The sequence below is a fragment of the Mercenaria mercenaria genome, chromosome 12 (genome assembly GCF_021730395.1).
Source record: "Mercenaria mercenaria strain notata chromosome 12, MADL_Memer_1, whole genome shotgun sequence".
Taxonomy (NCBI): domain Eukaryota; kingdom Metazoa; phylum Mollusca; class Bivalvia; order Venerida; family Veneridae; genus Mercenaria; species Mercenaria mercenaria.
In genome coordinates, this window is record NC_069372.1 from 38,179,799 (window position 1) to 38,194,382 (window position 14,584).

At 35.0% G+C, this 14,584-nt stretch overlaps 1 protein-coding gene across 3 annotated transcripts; it reads left to right on the forward strand.

Annotated features, from left to right (window-relative positions):
- The first annotated feature begins 517 nt into the window (after window positions 1-517).
- LOC128547335 (uncharacterized) lies at window positions 518-8,218 on the forward strand. Of its 3 annotated transcripts, XM_053519735.1 has the most exons (3): window positions 5,722-6,055; window positions 6,509-7,144; window positions 7,431-7,729. In XM_053519735.1, the coding sequence occupies exons 1-3, from the start codon at window positions 6,032-6,034 to the stop codon at window positions 7,578-7,580; spliced, it is 810 nt and encodes a 269-aa protein (XP_053375710.1). In that variant the 5' UTR covers window positions 5,722-6,031; the 3' UTR covers window positions 7,581-7,729. The 3 variants fall into 3 exon arrangements, with proteins under 3 accessions (XP_053375709.1, XP_053375710.1, XP_053375708.1); XM_053519734.1 differs by lacking the exon at window positions 5,722-6,055 and adding an exon at window positions 518-789 and having other exon boundaries at window positions 6,509-8,218; XM_053519733.1 differs by having other exon boundaries at window positions 5,732-6,055; window positions 6,509-8,218.
- The last annotated feature ends 6,366 nt before the right edge of the window (window positions 8,219-14,584 follow it).

The window sequence follows — 14,584 nt, forward strand, 5'->3', positions numbered from 1 at the left end:
CTCCATCATGAAAAACTGGATAGTTGCTATAGATGTAATTTTGTCGTTAATAACCCTCACCCTTAACCCCCCCTAACCCAACCCCGAAAACAGCTATTCAAGTCCCGTAATAATTCCAATTACTTATTACATAAATTAGAGCCTTTCACAACACGTTACTATTTGACAAAATAGATCCCTTTTTTAATATTTATATTAGAAATTTATCTAATGTAATAGAATTTAAACCATATTGTGTGTGACAATAATGTTAAAATATCTAACCAGTGACATGTCCTTAAAGTATTTCTATTACGTGATCCAATACTTAACTGAAAAATATGCCATCGTTTCGTTTTCGATGTAAAGGAATACTTTTGAATTAATAATTGCGCAAATACTATCTATAATATCTCTAATCTATTTGAAATCTATTGACTGAGCTTGTTTAAATAATTCTTTTCTTGTTTGAATAACTGTTTTGTTCAATATTCCAAAAATAAGTTATAAAGATTACGTGTCTGTATATTTGATATAATGGCTGTATAGAAACTGGAGGCCGCAGTCATTCACGCGCTCATTAAAAAGCTTAGTGTATATTCCTCCGGGATGGTAACTGTATCAGATCAAGTTTCGGCTTAAATTTAGCTTACAGCTTTCTTTTGCTTCATTCAAATGATTTAATGGTGTATTCTTTTTAAGTTTCGGATTCAATTTGTTTAAACGACGGAATTCTCGCTGACTGTCGAAAAAGGAAAGGCAGAACGAAGCCTAGTGAATTAACCCTGCTGTGCTAAAATGAGTGGAAAGGTAAGTATCTCTATGGATTATTAAATAACATTCTTATACAAAACTGACAAGACTGTTATAAATGTGCATGGAATATAAATTGTATGTGTTTAAAAGTGCAAATATTGTTAATTGTCAGTGTTTTGCTGCAAGTTTGTCGTATCATGACGTGTCCCACAATTTATTATGACGGTACGTCATATTCAAAATGCTGTTATCGGACTATGTGTATTAACATTGAAACTGCTACCCAATAAAAACAGAAACAATAGGAGTATTTAGCATTATTAATTTCTGAAAATTAACTATGTATATATAAATTACTGCACGTTAAATTTTGCTTCCTGTTTTATTATACGAATATGATCATTCACCGGTGAACTGTAAATAAAGGATCATATTCGTACTTAATAACACGATTATTGTAAATCAATATAGCTGTTTGTCCTTATATTTAAGTATGCCAGCGATATCATTTACATTTTATTAAGCCTATTAAATGTCATTTTGGCGAAAATCTATTCCCCGACAATTCATATTATCAAAGGTGCGTATACAAAGTATTAATGTTTCAACATTTATGCAAGTATGAAGATTATTATATATTAGTACTATCTTGAACCTGTTGCTCACATAAAGTCATGATTACAACGAAAACAAACATTAAATAGGCTCGACTAAACAAAGTATACTAGTAGTAGAGGACCTGACTCTAGATCACATTTCCCCTTCTTTGTTCATATAAAGCCGCCATCTTGGATTGTGTGCAGTCAATTTTCGGGGTGGGACTCAATGACGTGGATTGGGTGCAGTCAATTTTCGGGATGGGACTCAATGACGTCATGTTAATATGTTTATCCGTCAATTTAGATTTTGGAAATAATGAAAAGGTAAGAAACGATACCGCTCTGCTCATCTTTTATTTATGTATACATTACATACAGTATATATACTCAATATCCATACAGGTAAGATCCATCTCGCACTCTCTTATCAAACACAATCCTATGTTTTTTTCGTTTGCGTCATCGTTAAAAGTATAGCTTGATTACGGTCTCGACATATTTTTTGAGAATCTGTCACCGTTACGACTCGGTTTGATGGGCCTATAATCATGTCCTTAATGCTTTCAAAATTGATTGACAATTGATTTTTAAAATTCAGAATGATACCTTTTATTTTACAGTGAGTTTGTTTCCCAGCCTCATCAGGATTTTGTAAGTGATACGCGTAACTTTTTGGTCCGCTAGCTACAAAGGTCTTGATTTGATTTCCTTGTTGTCCGTAAGATCACCTAAATAATCGCCTAACGAGGACATCCAAACTCCACTTGATTTTTGTTTAATCTCTGACCAAATTTTCCCCAGAATGAATTGAGCATAAGTTTAGCCAAAGCGCGCATTCCCGGGTTTTTCTCTATATTGTTGTAATCAAGTAGGACCCCCTCTTTTTCATAATATTGTTCAATATACGTTTGTTTTTGCTCTTCTGTCTTACACCATTTTTGCCAACCACTTTTCTTCTGTTTGATTTTGAGAAATGTGTTAACATATTCAGTAAAGGGACCCCCTTCTTTAGCAACAGGATCATATTGAGAGATGTTTTCGAAATGCCAGACTTCATAAATGCAATCCAACGTGTAACCCTTATCAAGGGCCTTTTTTTAACTTCGTCCGATACCAAGGTGCCTATAAGAGCTCTTTCTTGGTTCATATGCAAACATTTAGTCTGTTGATACGATTCGGACATATTTTGCACAAAGAGAATAGCAACTTTCCGTTCATTCTACAAGGCAAGACAGGCATAAATAAGTCTCGCGGTTGGATAACTTTACACTTGATTAACCCTTCATATTTGTCAATCTCCGCGAAATTTTCTGTAATTATACTCGGGTGACCCTGTGGAATTTTTCTTGTCTTATTGATAAACGGGTAAAGGGATGTTACATCATAATAGTCGATAGTTCCTTCATCATTTGCTTCTTTGTAAAGTGTAAAGGCCTTTGTTCGACCCCCGAAAAAAGCATCTCTAGGTCATAAGGGTGTTACCATATCAAGCCCATCTATAAACGTCCTCATTGCATTGTTTTCTTTTCATTCTTTTTCAAACTCAGACTCCCAGATAGATACGTAGGTGTAACCAAGTTCTTCTATATATTTTTGTTTTGTCAAAGTATTTTGATATAGCTCCCCCATGGTTAGCTTATTGATAGGGTTTACCGTTGAACTTGAATAGTGTTTTGGATTACCATGCCAGAAGTCGCCATTGAACTCTAATACGACTTTCTTGTCTCCTGTTTCATAATAACCATCTACCCAGTAAGGTCCAATTACCCTTTCACCCCGATTTCTGGCATGTTGTATCCTAATACCCAGAGCATGAGACTGGTATTTCACCCATTGTAAAGCTTTTATAGATTGAACCTGTTCGGAATTGTAACCATGTGTAGGAATGATACCAATCTTGTTTTCTTTGAGAAAGTTTGTTCTAAACACTGTTTGACAAGCGGAGGCAATGGTAATGTTCTTCTTAAATGGATCAACTCGGGTAACTTTGAGGAAGTCAGCTCTAAATTTGAGACAACATCGTCTTAGGATATCCACATCTGACCGACAATACTTCAATATTTCCTTTTGAAAATCAAACGGTGTGTGTTTATTGGCTTCGTACCACTCCATAAAAAACTGTTCTCGAATCGGGTTTCATTCCATCTGGGTTGTAATATTTCATATCCGGTAAATGGTTTAGTACAGTAGTTTGATTCTGTTAAAGAAATGGGGGAAGTAACATTTAGATAATTCAGAAAATCCAAACATGGCTGGCAGTTTCGAAGGAGCCATTGGCAAAAAGTTAATGGAATCAATCATTTTGATTTTACAATCTGGAATTATCAAGGACATGATTTTGGCAACATTAGGTATCACAGTCGGAATGATGGCATTTTTGTACAAATATTGGAGAATGGGGTAGGAGTCATAACCTTGAAATTGTGACATATGACGGTAGCATCGACATTTTATCCGAAAACAACCAACTACAAAACGTATCGATAGTATTCTGTCTCGAAAATGTAAGTTCATTTTTTCCGCACAACTCGCACTCACTTTTTTCACGCAGCTCTATCGTTGCAAACAGTACATACTTTATGAACCACACATAAATTCGGTACAAACTTGTCAAACAGTGTTTAGAACAAACTTTCTCAAAGAAAACAAGATTGGTATCATTCCTACCAATGGTTACAATTCCGAACAGGTTCAGTCTATAAAAGCTTTACAATGGGTGAAATACCAGTCTCATGCTCTGGGTATTAGGATATAACATGCTAGAAATCGGGGTGAAAGGGTAATTGGACCTTACAGGGTAGATGGTTATTATGAAACAGGAGACCAGAAAGTCATATTAGAATTCCATGGCGACTTCTGGCATAGTAATCCAAAACTCTATTCAATTTCAACGGTAAACCCTGTCAATAAACTAACCATGGGGGAGCTATATCAAAATACTTTGACAAAACAAAAATATATAGAAGAGCTTAGTTACACCTACGTATCTATCTGATAGTCTAAGTTTGAATAATAATTAAAAGAAAACAATGCAATGAGGACGTTTATAGAGGGGCTTGATATTGTAACACCCTTACAAGCTAGAGATGGTTTTTTTTCGAGGGTCGAACAGAGGCCTTTACACTTTACAAAGAAGCAAATGATGAAGAAATTATCGACTATTATGATGTAACATCCTTTTACCCGTTTATCAATAAGACAGGAAAAATTCCACTGGGTCACCCGAGTATAATTACAGAAAATTCCACGGAGACTGACAAATATGAAGGGTTTATCAAGTGTAAAGTTATCCCATTGCGTGAATTATTTTATACCTGTCCTGTCTTGTAAAATGAACAGAAAGTTGCTATTCTCTTTGTGCAAAATGTGCGCCGAATCGTATCAACGAACTAAATGTTTGCATACAAACGAAGAAAGAGCTTTTATAGGCACCTGGGTATCGGACGAAGTTAAAAGGGCCCTTGATAAGGGATACACGTTGGATTGCATTTATGAAGTCTGACATTTCGAAAACATCTCTCAATATGATCCTGTTGCTAAAGAAGGGGGTCTCTTTACTGAATATGTTAACACATTGCAAATCAAACAGGAAAAAGGTGGTTGCCCCAAATGGTGTAAGACAGACAGCAAAAATAAACGTATATTGAACAATATTATGAAAAAGAGGGGGTCCTACTTGATTACAACAATATAAAGAAAAATCCGGGAATGCGCGCTTTGGCTAAACTTATGCTCAATCCATTCTGGAGAAGATTTGGTCAGAGATTAAACAAAAATCAAGTGGAGTTCATTGATGAACCAGCCCTATACTTTGAAAAACTAACGAGTGATAGAGAAGAAGTAACGGCTGTAAACTTTGTATCTAATGAAATGGTAGAGATTCTTTGGAAATATAAGGATGAACTTGTAGAGCTTACTGGGAAAACCAACGTGGTCATTGCGGCCTATACAACAGCTCAAGCTACACTCATATTATACTCTTACTAAGAAAATCTAGGACCCCGAGCCTTGTACGCGGATACCGATTCTGTTGTATTTACGTCAGAGGTAGGAGATTGGATGCCCTCGTTAGGCGATTATTTAGGTGATCTTACGGACGAAATACAAGGAAATCAAATCAAGACCTCTGTAGCTAGCGGACCAAAAAGTTACGCGTATCAGTTACAAACTCCTGTTGAGGTTGGGAAACAAACTCACTGTAAAATAAAAGGTATCACTCTGAATTTTAAAGATCAATTGTCAATCAATTTTGAAAGCATTAAGGACATGATTATAGGCCCATCAAACCGAGTCGTAACGGTGACAGATTCTCAAAAAATAGGTCGAGACCGTAATCGAGCAAACGAAAAAACATTGGATTGTGTTTGATAAGTGAGTGAGCGATGGACGTATATCTTACCCGTATGGATATTGAGTATTGTATGTAATGTATACAAAAAATAAAAGATGAGCAGAGCGGTATCGTTTCTTATCTTTTCATTATTCCCAATATCTAAATTGGGGCGGATAAACATATTAACGTGACGTCATTATGTCCCACCCCGAAAATTGACTGCACCCAATCCACGTCATTGAGTCCCACCCCGAAAATTGACTGCACCCAATCCAAGATGGCGGCTTTATATAGACAAAGAAGGGGAAATGTGATCTAGAGTCAGGTCCCCTTCTACATGTTCTACTTATACTAATGACATATCATGAATGGATTTAATTTAGTAAAGGTACATATGTAACGATTTTGATTTTTTCATCAAATAACATGATAAGATAAGTTGCTGTGCTAATGGTTGTAACAATATAATCATCAAAACGTTAGGAGTTCATCAATCTACGGCTTTCAATGCTTGCGGCGTGTCACGACCAGTCTGTGGACAAAGGACTGCGCCTAAGCACATATAAACAATAATGACAGGATAGTCAGCGACAACAAACAAATTAAAAGCTCTTATTATAAAAATGACCTTTCTTAGTTTGTTTTCTTTTATTTCACGCTTAGTTTAGTTTCCTTTGCTTTTACATATAATACTAGACCTTATAATACACGAAAGTAAAGCATATTTGACATATCTTAAAGAATGTTGTGACTGCATCGGTTTCACACTCCAAAATCATAATACACGTTAAATAACACCTTAAATGTTTTATACATATCAAATATTTCTCATTCCTTTTAGGATGAAACGCACGATGTCGTGCAAATAGCCTGTGAGGCTGAGAAAACAACACAGGTGGACCTGTTTGTGGTACATGTTGATGACGACTGGACAAGCAATACTCTCCTCCCTTTACTTAAAGAAAATGAGATCACATATCTGTCTCTTGAAAACGACGCAACACCAGGGAAATCAACTCTTTGCAGCTTTGAAGAATTTCTTATAAAGTCTGAGAAGGTTTTATTTGTTCTCTCAGAAGAACTTTGCCAAAATCCTTCTTTTCCTATTCAGTACATGATTGAATCTGCATTACAATTACCTGCTAAAGACTTGCTAACCGTTACTACCACTGGTTTTAAAACAAAGTTGCCGAATTATCTGAGAGGAATTCGGAACGTTGACATACATAATTCCGACAACTTGTTACCACTGGTCGCCGAAATAAAAACGAGAAGTATCAAATTTTGCAAACTTGTAAGGCATGAAGGCAATTTATCGAATGCTTTGTTCATGAGAGGTCTTTGTTTGCAAGTATTTTGTGGAGATATATATGGCTTACTTATAGTGGCACAGGAAAAATATCTACAAGTGGACATGAATGAATTTTCAAAACATTTAGGTATCCACAGTTCTCTTAAAACAGACGAAGCTTGTAAGGTATGTAAAATTCTCTGCCATCCAAAAACAAAAGTTGGTTTTATCATAAATACACAGTCTCTGACTAAGACGGTTTCACAAGATCTTATACCATTGGTTTCGCGTCTGTGTAAACAGGTTTGCGATGCCTCATTATTTCGTACTAATTGGGGCGTTTTGGCAACTGTTACTGGGCCTTTCACGCAGGATCAACAAGTAATAGTCTCACATCTATTTAGATCTGTGAGCAAAGAAATTAAGGAAGAAACAGACAAAAGGGCACTTAAAGTTATGCCATGTTTTCCAGAGTTTTCCAGTCTACAAGAAAGACTGTGTTCATTCAAACATGGCTGGTCGGAAGAAACATTACCAAAGGCCAGTGCCATGGCCAAATCCGGTTTCTTTTTTGTCGGTAAACCGTCCCGAGCACAATGCTACTACTGTGGTGTATATATAACAACATGGAATAAAGCTGATGATCCAACTGCGACGCATGCAAAGTTCGGATTATGTCCATATGTGAAAGATCTTTTTCATGAAAATATACGCATCGATGACAGAAAATCTTCAGACACTTCTCCTGCAGAACAATGCAAAACAGTGTCCTCCCGGCAATTAACATTTTATAATTTTGAATTAGATAATAACACGGAATGTGACAATGAAAAACTGATGAAAGAAGTCTCAAAGCAGTTCGCGGAAGCTGGTTTCTTTTATATTGGAGTAGACCGTTTGGTACAGTGTTTCTCATGTAGTTTGGTAATATTTTACAGTAAAAGCATCAAGAACCCTTGGATTGTTCACGCTAATCTTTCGTCAAACTGCAATTTTCTTAAAGAGACAAAAGGAGTTGATTACATTCAAACTATCAATGAATGTAAAACTCTTCAAGCCGAAGAACCAACAGTTGTTACTTTTCATCTTAGAAAATTTGATGCAAACAAATCATGTGAAGATAATACAAAATGTTTTGGTTTTGGCAGATAAACAATTATGCTTCCGCCACTTTTGACATATTTATATTTATATACACGATTGACGTTTACTTATCCCAAACATATTTCATTGAGCAAAATAATAACTATCAAAAATTACGTTCTTTGTTGTGTATATTTTTAGATTGTTCTAAATCAGGCCTACAATTATTTACTTACAATTTCATAAATATTTAGAGTTATACATAAATGTCCGGAACATGAGAATAAAAGAGAGGCGCTGTTTTCGGTCCGTTTTCTCAATTGTTCACACTGTAAATGTTTCATGTTTTGACAAAATGAATGATTTAAACTTATTCTAAGATTCAGGGTTGTGCCTAATTATCTTATGAACTATTCAACAATTATTTAATTATTTTGGCAAGCTTCTCAATTAAACTACAATTAATTGCTTGTTCTTTTTTTTTTTGGTTTTTTTTTTGGTGGGGGCGGGGGGGGGGGAGGGAGTCAAATAATTAAGTTTCATTTATTCAGGACAAGCAATTAACTTTAGTTAATAAATGAGTGGTTGCATTAGCTTCCATGACGTTTGGTCGAAAGACACTTCGTGTAATCAAAATTTGGTCTACGTGATAATTGAAATCGACTAAATGTCGCATCTATATAGAAAGAATAGACCAATTGTCTTATTAGACCAGCTGACCTATTCGACCAGAAACCAGTAGGCATAATTTTAATTAGACCATTTGTCTTTCGACCAAACGTCATGCACCGGTTGCATTAATAAGCACATACGCGAAAATATCCAGATTAATGGCAGAAACTTAATTATTGTAATGTTCATTTAGGTGTTGTATATTTTTTTTATGGTAGTTTCATGCTTAAGAATTACAAGTTTCCTATAAGAGCTGAAATAAGACTTTTCTCGAAACACATCACAATTAGTGTTAATAGTCATAAATCGATTGTATATGTTATAAAATGATGTTTTCAATGCAAAATAATCATTAAATTTGAAATTTTTTGAATTTTGACCATATTTTGAGTAGATGCGCCTGTTTCTGCAGCAATTTCTGCAATAGAAAGGCCAATATTTTGTCTCCAGAATGTGCGGAAATGCACAAAATGCATCCATTTGAGTCATATTCATGACGGAATGAATGATATTTCAGTATCAAAGTGAAAAATAATGCATACATGTGACACTTTTACCAAAATTTACAATGAAGCGACCATAGAGCCTAAATTTAGCCCAGAAAATGGGTAGGGGTGGCCTCACTTAAATGTCTGTATTTCTCTAAAATCTCGAATTTTCACAATGAAACTTGTTAACATGTTCGGTATTACATCTTTCTTGAAAATAGGGATGAAAATGTTATGAAATTTGATAAAAGATATTTCTTATAAGAGCTGAAATCAGACTTTTCTCGAAACACATCACAATTAGTCTTAATAGTCATAAATCGATTGTATATGTTATAAAATGATGTTTTCAATGCAAAATAATCATTAAATTTGAAAATTTTTGAATTTTGACCATATTTTGAGTAGATGCGCCTATTTCTGCAGCAATTTCTGCAATAGAAAGGCCAATATTTTGTCTCCAGAATGTGTGGAAATGCACAAAATGCATCCATTTGAGTCATATTCATGACGGAATGAATGATATTTCAGTATCAAAGTGAAAAATAATGCATACAGGTGACACTTTTACCAAAATTTACAATGAAGCGACCATAGAGCCTAAATTTAGCCCAGAGAATGGGTAGGGGTGGCCTCACTTAAATGTCTGTATTTCTCTAAAATCTCGAATTTTCACAATGAAACTTGTTAACAGTTCGGTATTACATCTTTCTTGAAAATGGGGATGAAAATGTTATGAAATTTGATAAAAGATATTTCTTATAGGTTATAATGCAGTAATTCGGTCAAAAATGTGCTTCCGTGGTGAAAGAAGTCCCTAATAAATAGATCCGAATTTTTCCATTTTTCGCGCATTTGCGCATAAATCGGGGGCCAAATGGGCATTATTTTACTCGTGGAATGAATTTTACATAAAATAGGACACTTTTCATGCTAATATTCGCATGTTTTCGAATTGTTTACTTGAAAACGAAAGTAGGGTGTTTATTCTGCGGACCGCTTTCTGAAATGCGGCAATATGAGGGTACCTGACTTCAGTTGACTTGCATTTCACTGCATACTATTCAACACCCCTTTTTCTTTTCGTTTTCTTGAAGCAAATGTATGGATATCTGGTGGAAAATAGGTCTACGATGGAGTGAAAATCTAGAAACAGTAACAAAATTGTTCTGAAGTAGCTGAATTTTATATGAAACAAAGAACAATTTCTTTTATTGGTATATAGCCTCCTACAAGCTGGCCTGGGTATATGAAGTGATACCACTGTATTCACCCAGAAATCACTCTGCAGTTAATGTAAAATCATTTTATATTGTTAAACATAACTAATTTACTGGACAAGGGCTTGTTTCTCTGCTATTTTTTCAATACATTGAAAAACGACCAGAACGAATTACTATCAGGTAGATTATTTTCATCAATACAATATTTTCTGCAAAATGACAGATTTTGTGTGACTGCCACAATTAATGTTATGACAGAACAGAAATGCATAATTATATATATAAAAAAAAAAGAACAAGTTGTTTTTAATTTCTCAAATACTGACAAATATTTCAGTTATAAATTTGTAATTCAATATCACTTTAAGTTCTGCTAATTCAGTAATGAAACAAGTTTGGATAATTTGTGGCCGCATCTTTCTGCCTGAATGTCCAGCCTGAATTTTGTCACACAAAGTGACACAGGAAAAACACTGCAATGAAAATTGTAACAACCGAGGAACAAACATGCTCGCACACTTTAGTAAACTTAAAGCAAAATTTCTGCAGCGCTATATATATACACACATCATTTAACAATATTTCTGCCATATAATACGGACTAGCAATATTTTTTAGCCGTGCACAATACAAGTACAATAATTTAGCAATATTTCTGGTCTTAAAACTTGGTTTTGCAGTTATTCTGTGATTCCAGCAGGTATGTAAATTTTGATTCCATACCTCATGTTTTTATTTCGATGTAAATGAGATGTGGAACCAAAATTTGTAGTCTTGTTTGGTGCCATATAACCTATACTGTGTTGGTGCGTCGTAAAACCCAAATAAATAAATAAATAAATATTTCTGCCATACAATGCCATCGCGGTATTGTGGTTTCGACTTTCTCCATCGAACTTTCGACTTTCATTATCGTAGTTTCGACTTTCACCATCGTGCTCTCGACTTTCCTGAACCCCATACCCCGAAAGTCGAAATCACAAAACTACGATGATGAAAGTCGAAACCACGATGATTAAAGTCGAAACTACGATGTCAATTGTCGAAACTACGATGGCAAAGATCGAAAGTCGAAAGCAAGATGATGAAAACACTAAACCATGTTAGTGAAAACGCGAAATGATATCGCGTTTTCATCATCGTGGTTTCATGATTTCAACTTTCATCATCGTAGTTTCAAGTTTTCACCACCGTAATTTCGACTTTAACCATATCGTGTTTTCGACTTTTGTCGTCATTGTTTCTTGATTTCGACTCACTAAAAGCGGAGTTTAGAAATAAAAATATCGAAGGTCCAAACGGAACACCGTATGTTGGAGCGGGATCGATTTTGTGGGGGCAGTGTTATGATTTGGGACGGGATGATGTGGATGGAAATCGAAAACTATACATGGACGTCATTTCTTACAATCCTAATGCCCAGTTTCATACTGACGACGTTCTGCGTCAAGTGTAAGTCACCATCCCGATGAGCTTCATGCACGATACTGTAAAGCACATATTTTCGCTGGGTGAAAATTTAGCGAATGTGAAATATTGAGTACGTTCGTGAGGTTTTATATTCGAGAGATTGCAAAAGAAAGTTATCTTGCTTGTTTAGGCTTTTATGTTAAGTCTTTGTCTTTAAACCTTATATATTGTATAAATCTCTACGTAAGATAGCTAATTAATCAAAATAAGCCCATGAATAAAAATGTTTTAAATACTAAATCATTACAAAATATTTCAGGCAAGACAAGACAGACGCGTGATATATCGGTATTATTATCCCAATGTTAATCTAATAAAACATATCTTCATGTGTTGCTATGTGGTTTGTTCTATTCGTCTTAAAACTATACTATCCTGTTGTAGTTAGGGAAAACATAGAACTTATCCCATTTTGTAAATATGACCATTTTCATTTGATATGTTGCGGAGGGTTCGTGTACTGAAAAAGATTTTCTTTAACTGCATAAAACTAATACTTAATATTCACGCGAGGCTTTGTGGATATAGTGAAAATTAAACCTTCGCCAACATTTCTGCTATTTCAGTAATGCAAGGCTAGATATTTCAATTACCCCGCCAGGCATAACGTCAACACAGGGTAATGGCCGGCTTGCTTAGCGGACATGGATCCAGTCAGATGAGATGGAGGGCAAGAAACCATGTGAATAGCAATTTGCGACCTTACAGTAGCCTTTATAAGAATGGAAAGTCATTCAAAATAATGTCATTCATGCTTTCAAGAATTGTTGCAATCTCCTATGCAGTGGACCCCCACGTACAGTACAGAGAAACATTTTTATCAAGTCTTTGATAAACATTTTTTCATCATATGATGTAGAATTAAGGCGATGTGGGTGATAAAATAAAATATAACTGAAAATATGAATCTCCTTTCAACTGTCTTGTGACTTTCATGGTCATATGGTTTTGGCGATGGCTAGGAGAGATAATCGCTGCTGGAGTTTAAAATTGTTGCTTTGATTTGTATGAGATAGTGGACACAATTTGTATTGAATTCAAACACATTTACAGTAAAAATGATAAAGAAAATAATGAAATTTTACAGTTTTAAAACTGCGAATTTCAGTTTCTACCCCTTGTTCATTTAACTTGGAATAAACCAACGGCTTTTTTCTTTCTAATGTAACACACTGTATCGTGTAGGTAGACAGATCGTGAGCGCGAAACTATTGTAATTGTATATAACTCAAGAACAACTCAGCCATTGAGATGTCCTTACTTTTGCTGCTAAATTTGTTTACCTTTTTACAAGAGTTGCAAAAAACGCAGTAGAACCTAAGAACCGTTTTATTTAACAACAGTTTCAATCACTCCAATCAAGCAGTGAAAATAAAGTTTAATGAATGAATCTACTTGTTCAAATTTATAAAGTCCCCTATAACTGTTTTCTGACAACGCTAGTTCGGCAATATAAAATCTTTTTAGTGGTGTTTCGCCGTAAAATTAATTTTTCAGAGTACATCACATCTGTACGAAAAGGTGAGTTTTTCCTAATATTTATTTGTAAAGCGTCTCCCCGACTTCATCTCAGTGTTGTTATATTTTCTGGTCCTTCGGGATCATTGATTTCAATTCATTTAGATTTGAAGATTGAATACTGCTGAAGCCTGTGCTATTGGGTGTGGGCAGTGTTGCATTTTCCATTACTGCTCATGAACAGACTCGATCACCGAGCCTGCAACTTTAACTGTTTGCCTTGTTCTCGGTGCTTCCGAGGGATCTACTTTCAAGATTTTAATTAATGCTGGAGAAAAACACTTAGCTATAAACCTGCTACAATCTTTGGAAGATAGCAGTCTTTGTGATTACGCGAAAGCTTTAGTAGTTTTCCAGGAATGCTGGTCACGGGATTCGAATCGAGGGAAAATCTAACTGAAACTGTAGAATAAAGTTCAGTGCATTTTGCTTTAATAGTACAGTGGAACCTGTCTAATACGAAGAATTCATTCAGTTTAGAGAGGTTTTCGGATTAGAGGGGCTCGTATTGCGAAGGTTCCACTGTAATTTTCTCGAAATGTTCATACCTATATGCACTTTTATCATAAACTTTCTGTTATATATATACACCCAAAGCTATCTGTCCTATGTTAAATAAATCTTTAATTTTTATCAAAATTCAATTTTAATTTTCATGATAAGGTTCAGAGCCCAATACATTGGGTAAGGTTCAGTGCTATTCAAACACACCATTGTAGGGGTTCATAGTTTCACATTTCAGGAGGTATGACTAGTTGAATAATTATTAGAGCTTGTCACAGCAACAGCAGAAAGACTAAAGGAATAAATTTTCTCTCATTCTGATACCAGTTAGTGTTACCTATGACATAGTTGTAATACATTAATGATAAGTAAATAATTCCATTACATTCCATGGAAAAGCCTTGAATTGATAATAATCACGCTGGTGAAATGATAGCATTATAGCTTGACCGTATTCATACTTTCTGCAAGACTAGACTGGGGTTCATTATTTTGTGTATAATTAAAGTTTGAGGGACAATTTCGTCTAAAATGTCCTATTTCCTTACATTTAAAGCATAATTAAGGGCGGCCCCTCCAGTTATGAGACAATTATTACCACAATCAAATTTGATTAAGTGCGGAATTTCTTGTCTTTGTTTTTCAGATACTTCTATCTCTACTATACG

Coding starts and splice junctions, on each gene's coding strand:
- LOC128547335 (XM_053519733.1), top strand. CDS start 6,032: ATGAATGGATTTAATTTAGTAAAG. Junction 6,056..6,508: donor ATGGATTTAATTTAGTAAAG/GTACATATGTAA, acceptor CATTCCTTTTAG/GATGAAACGCACGATGTCGT.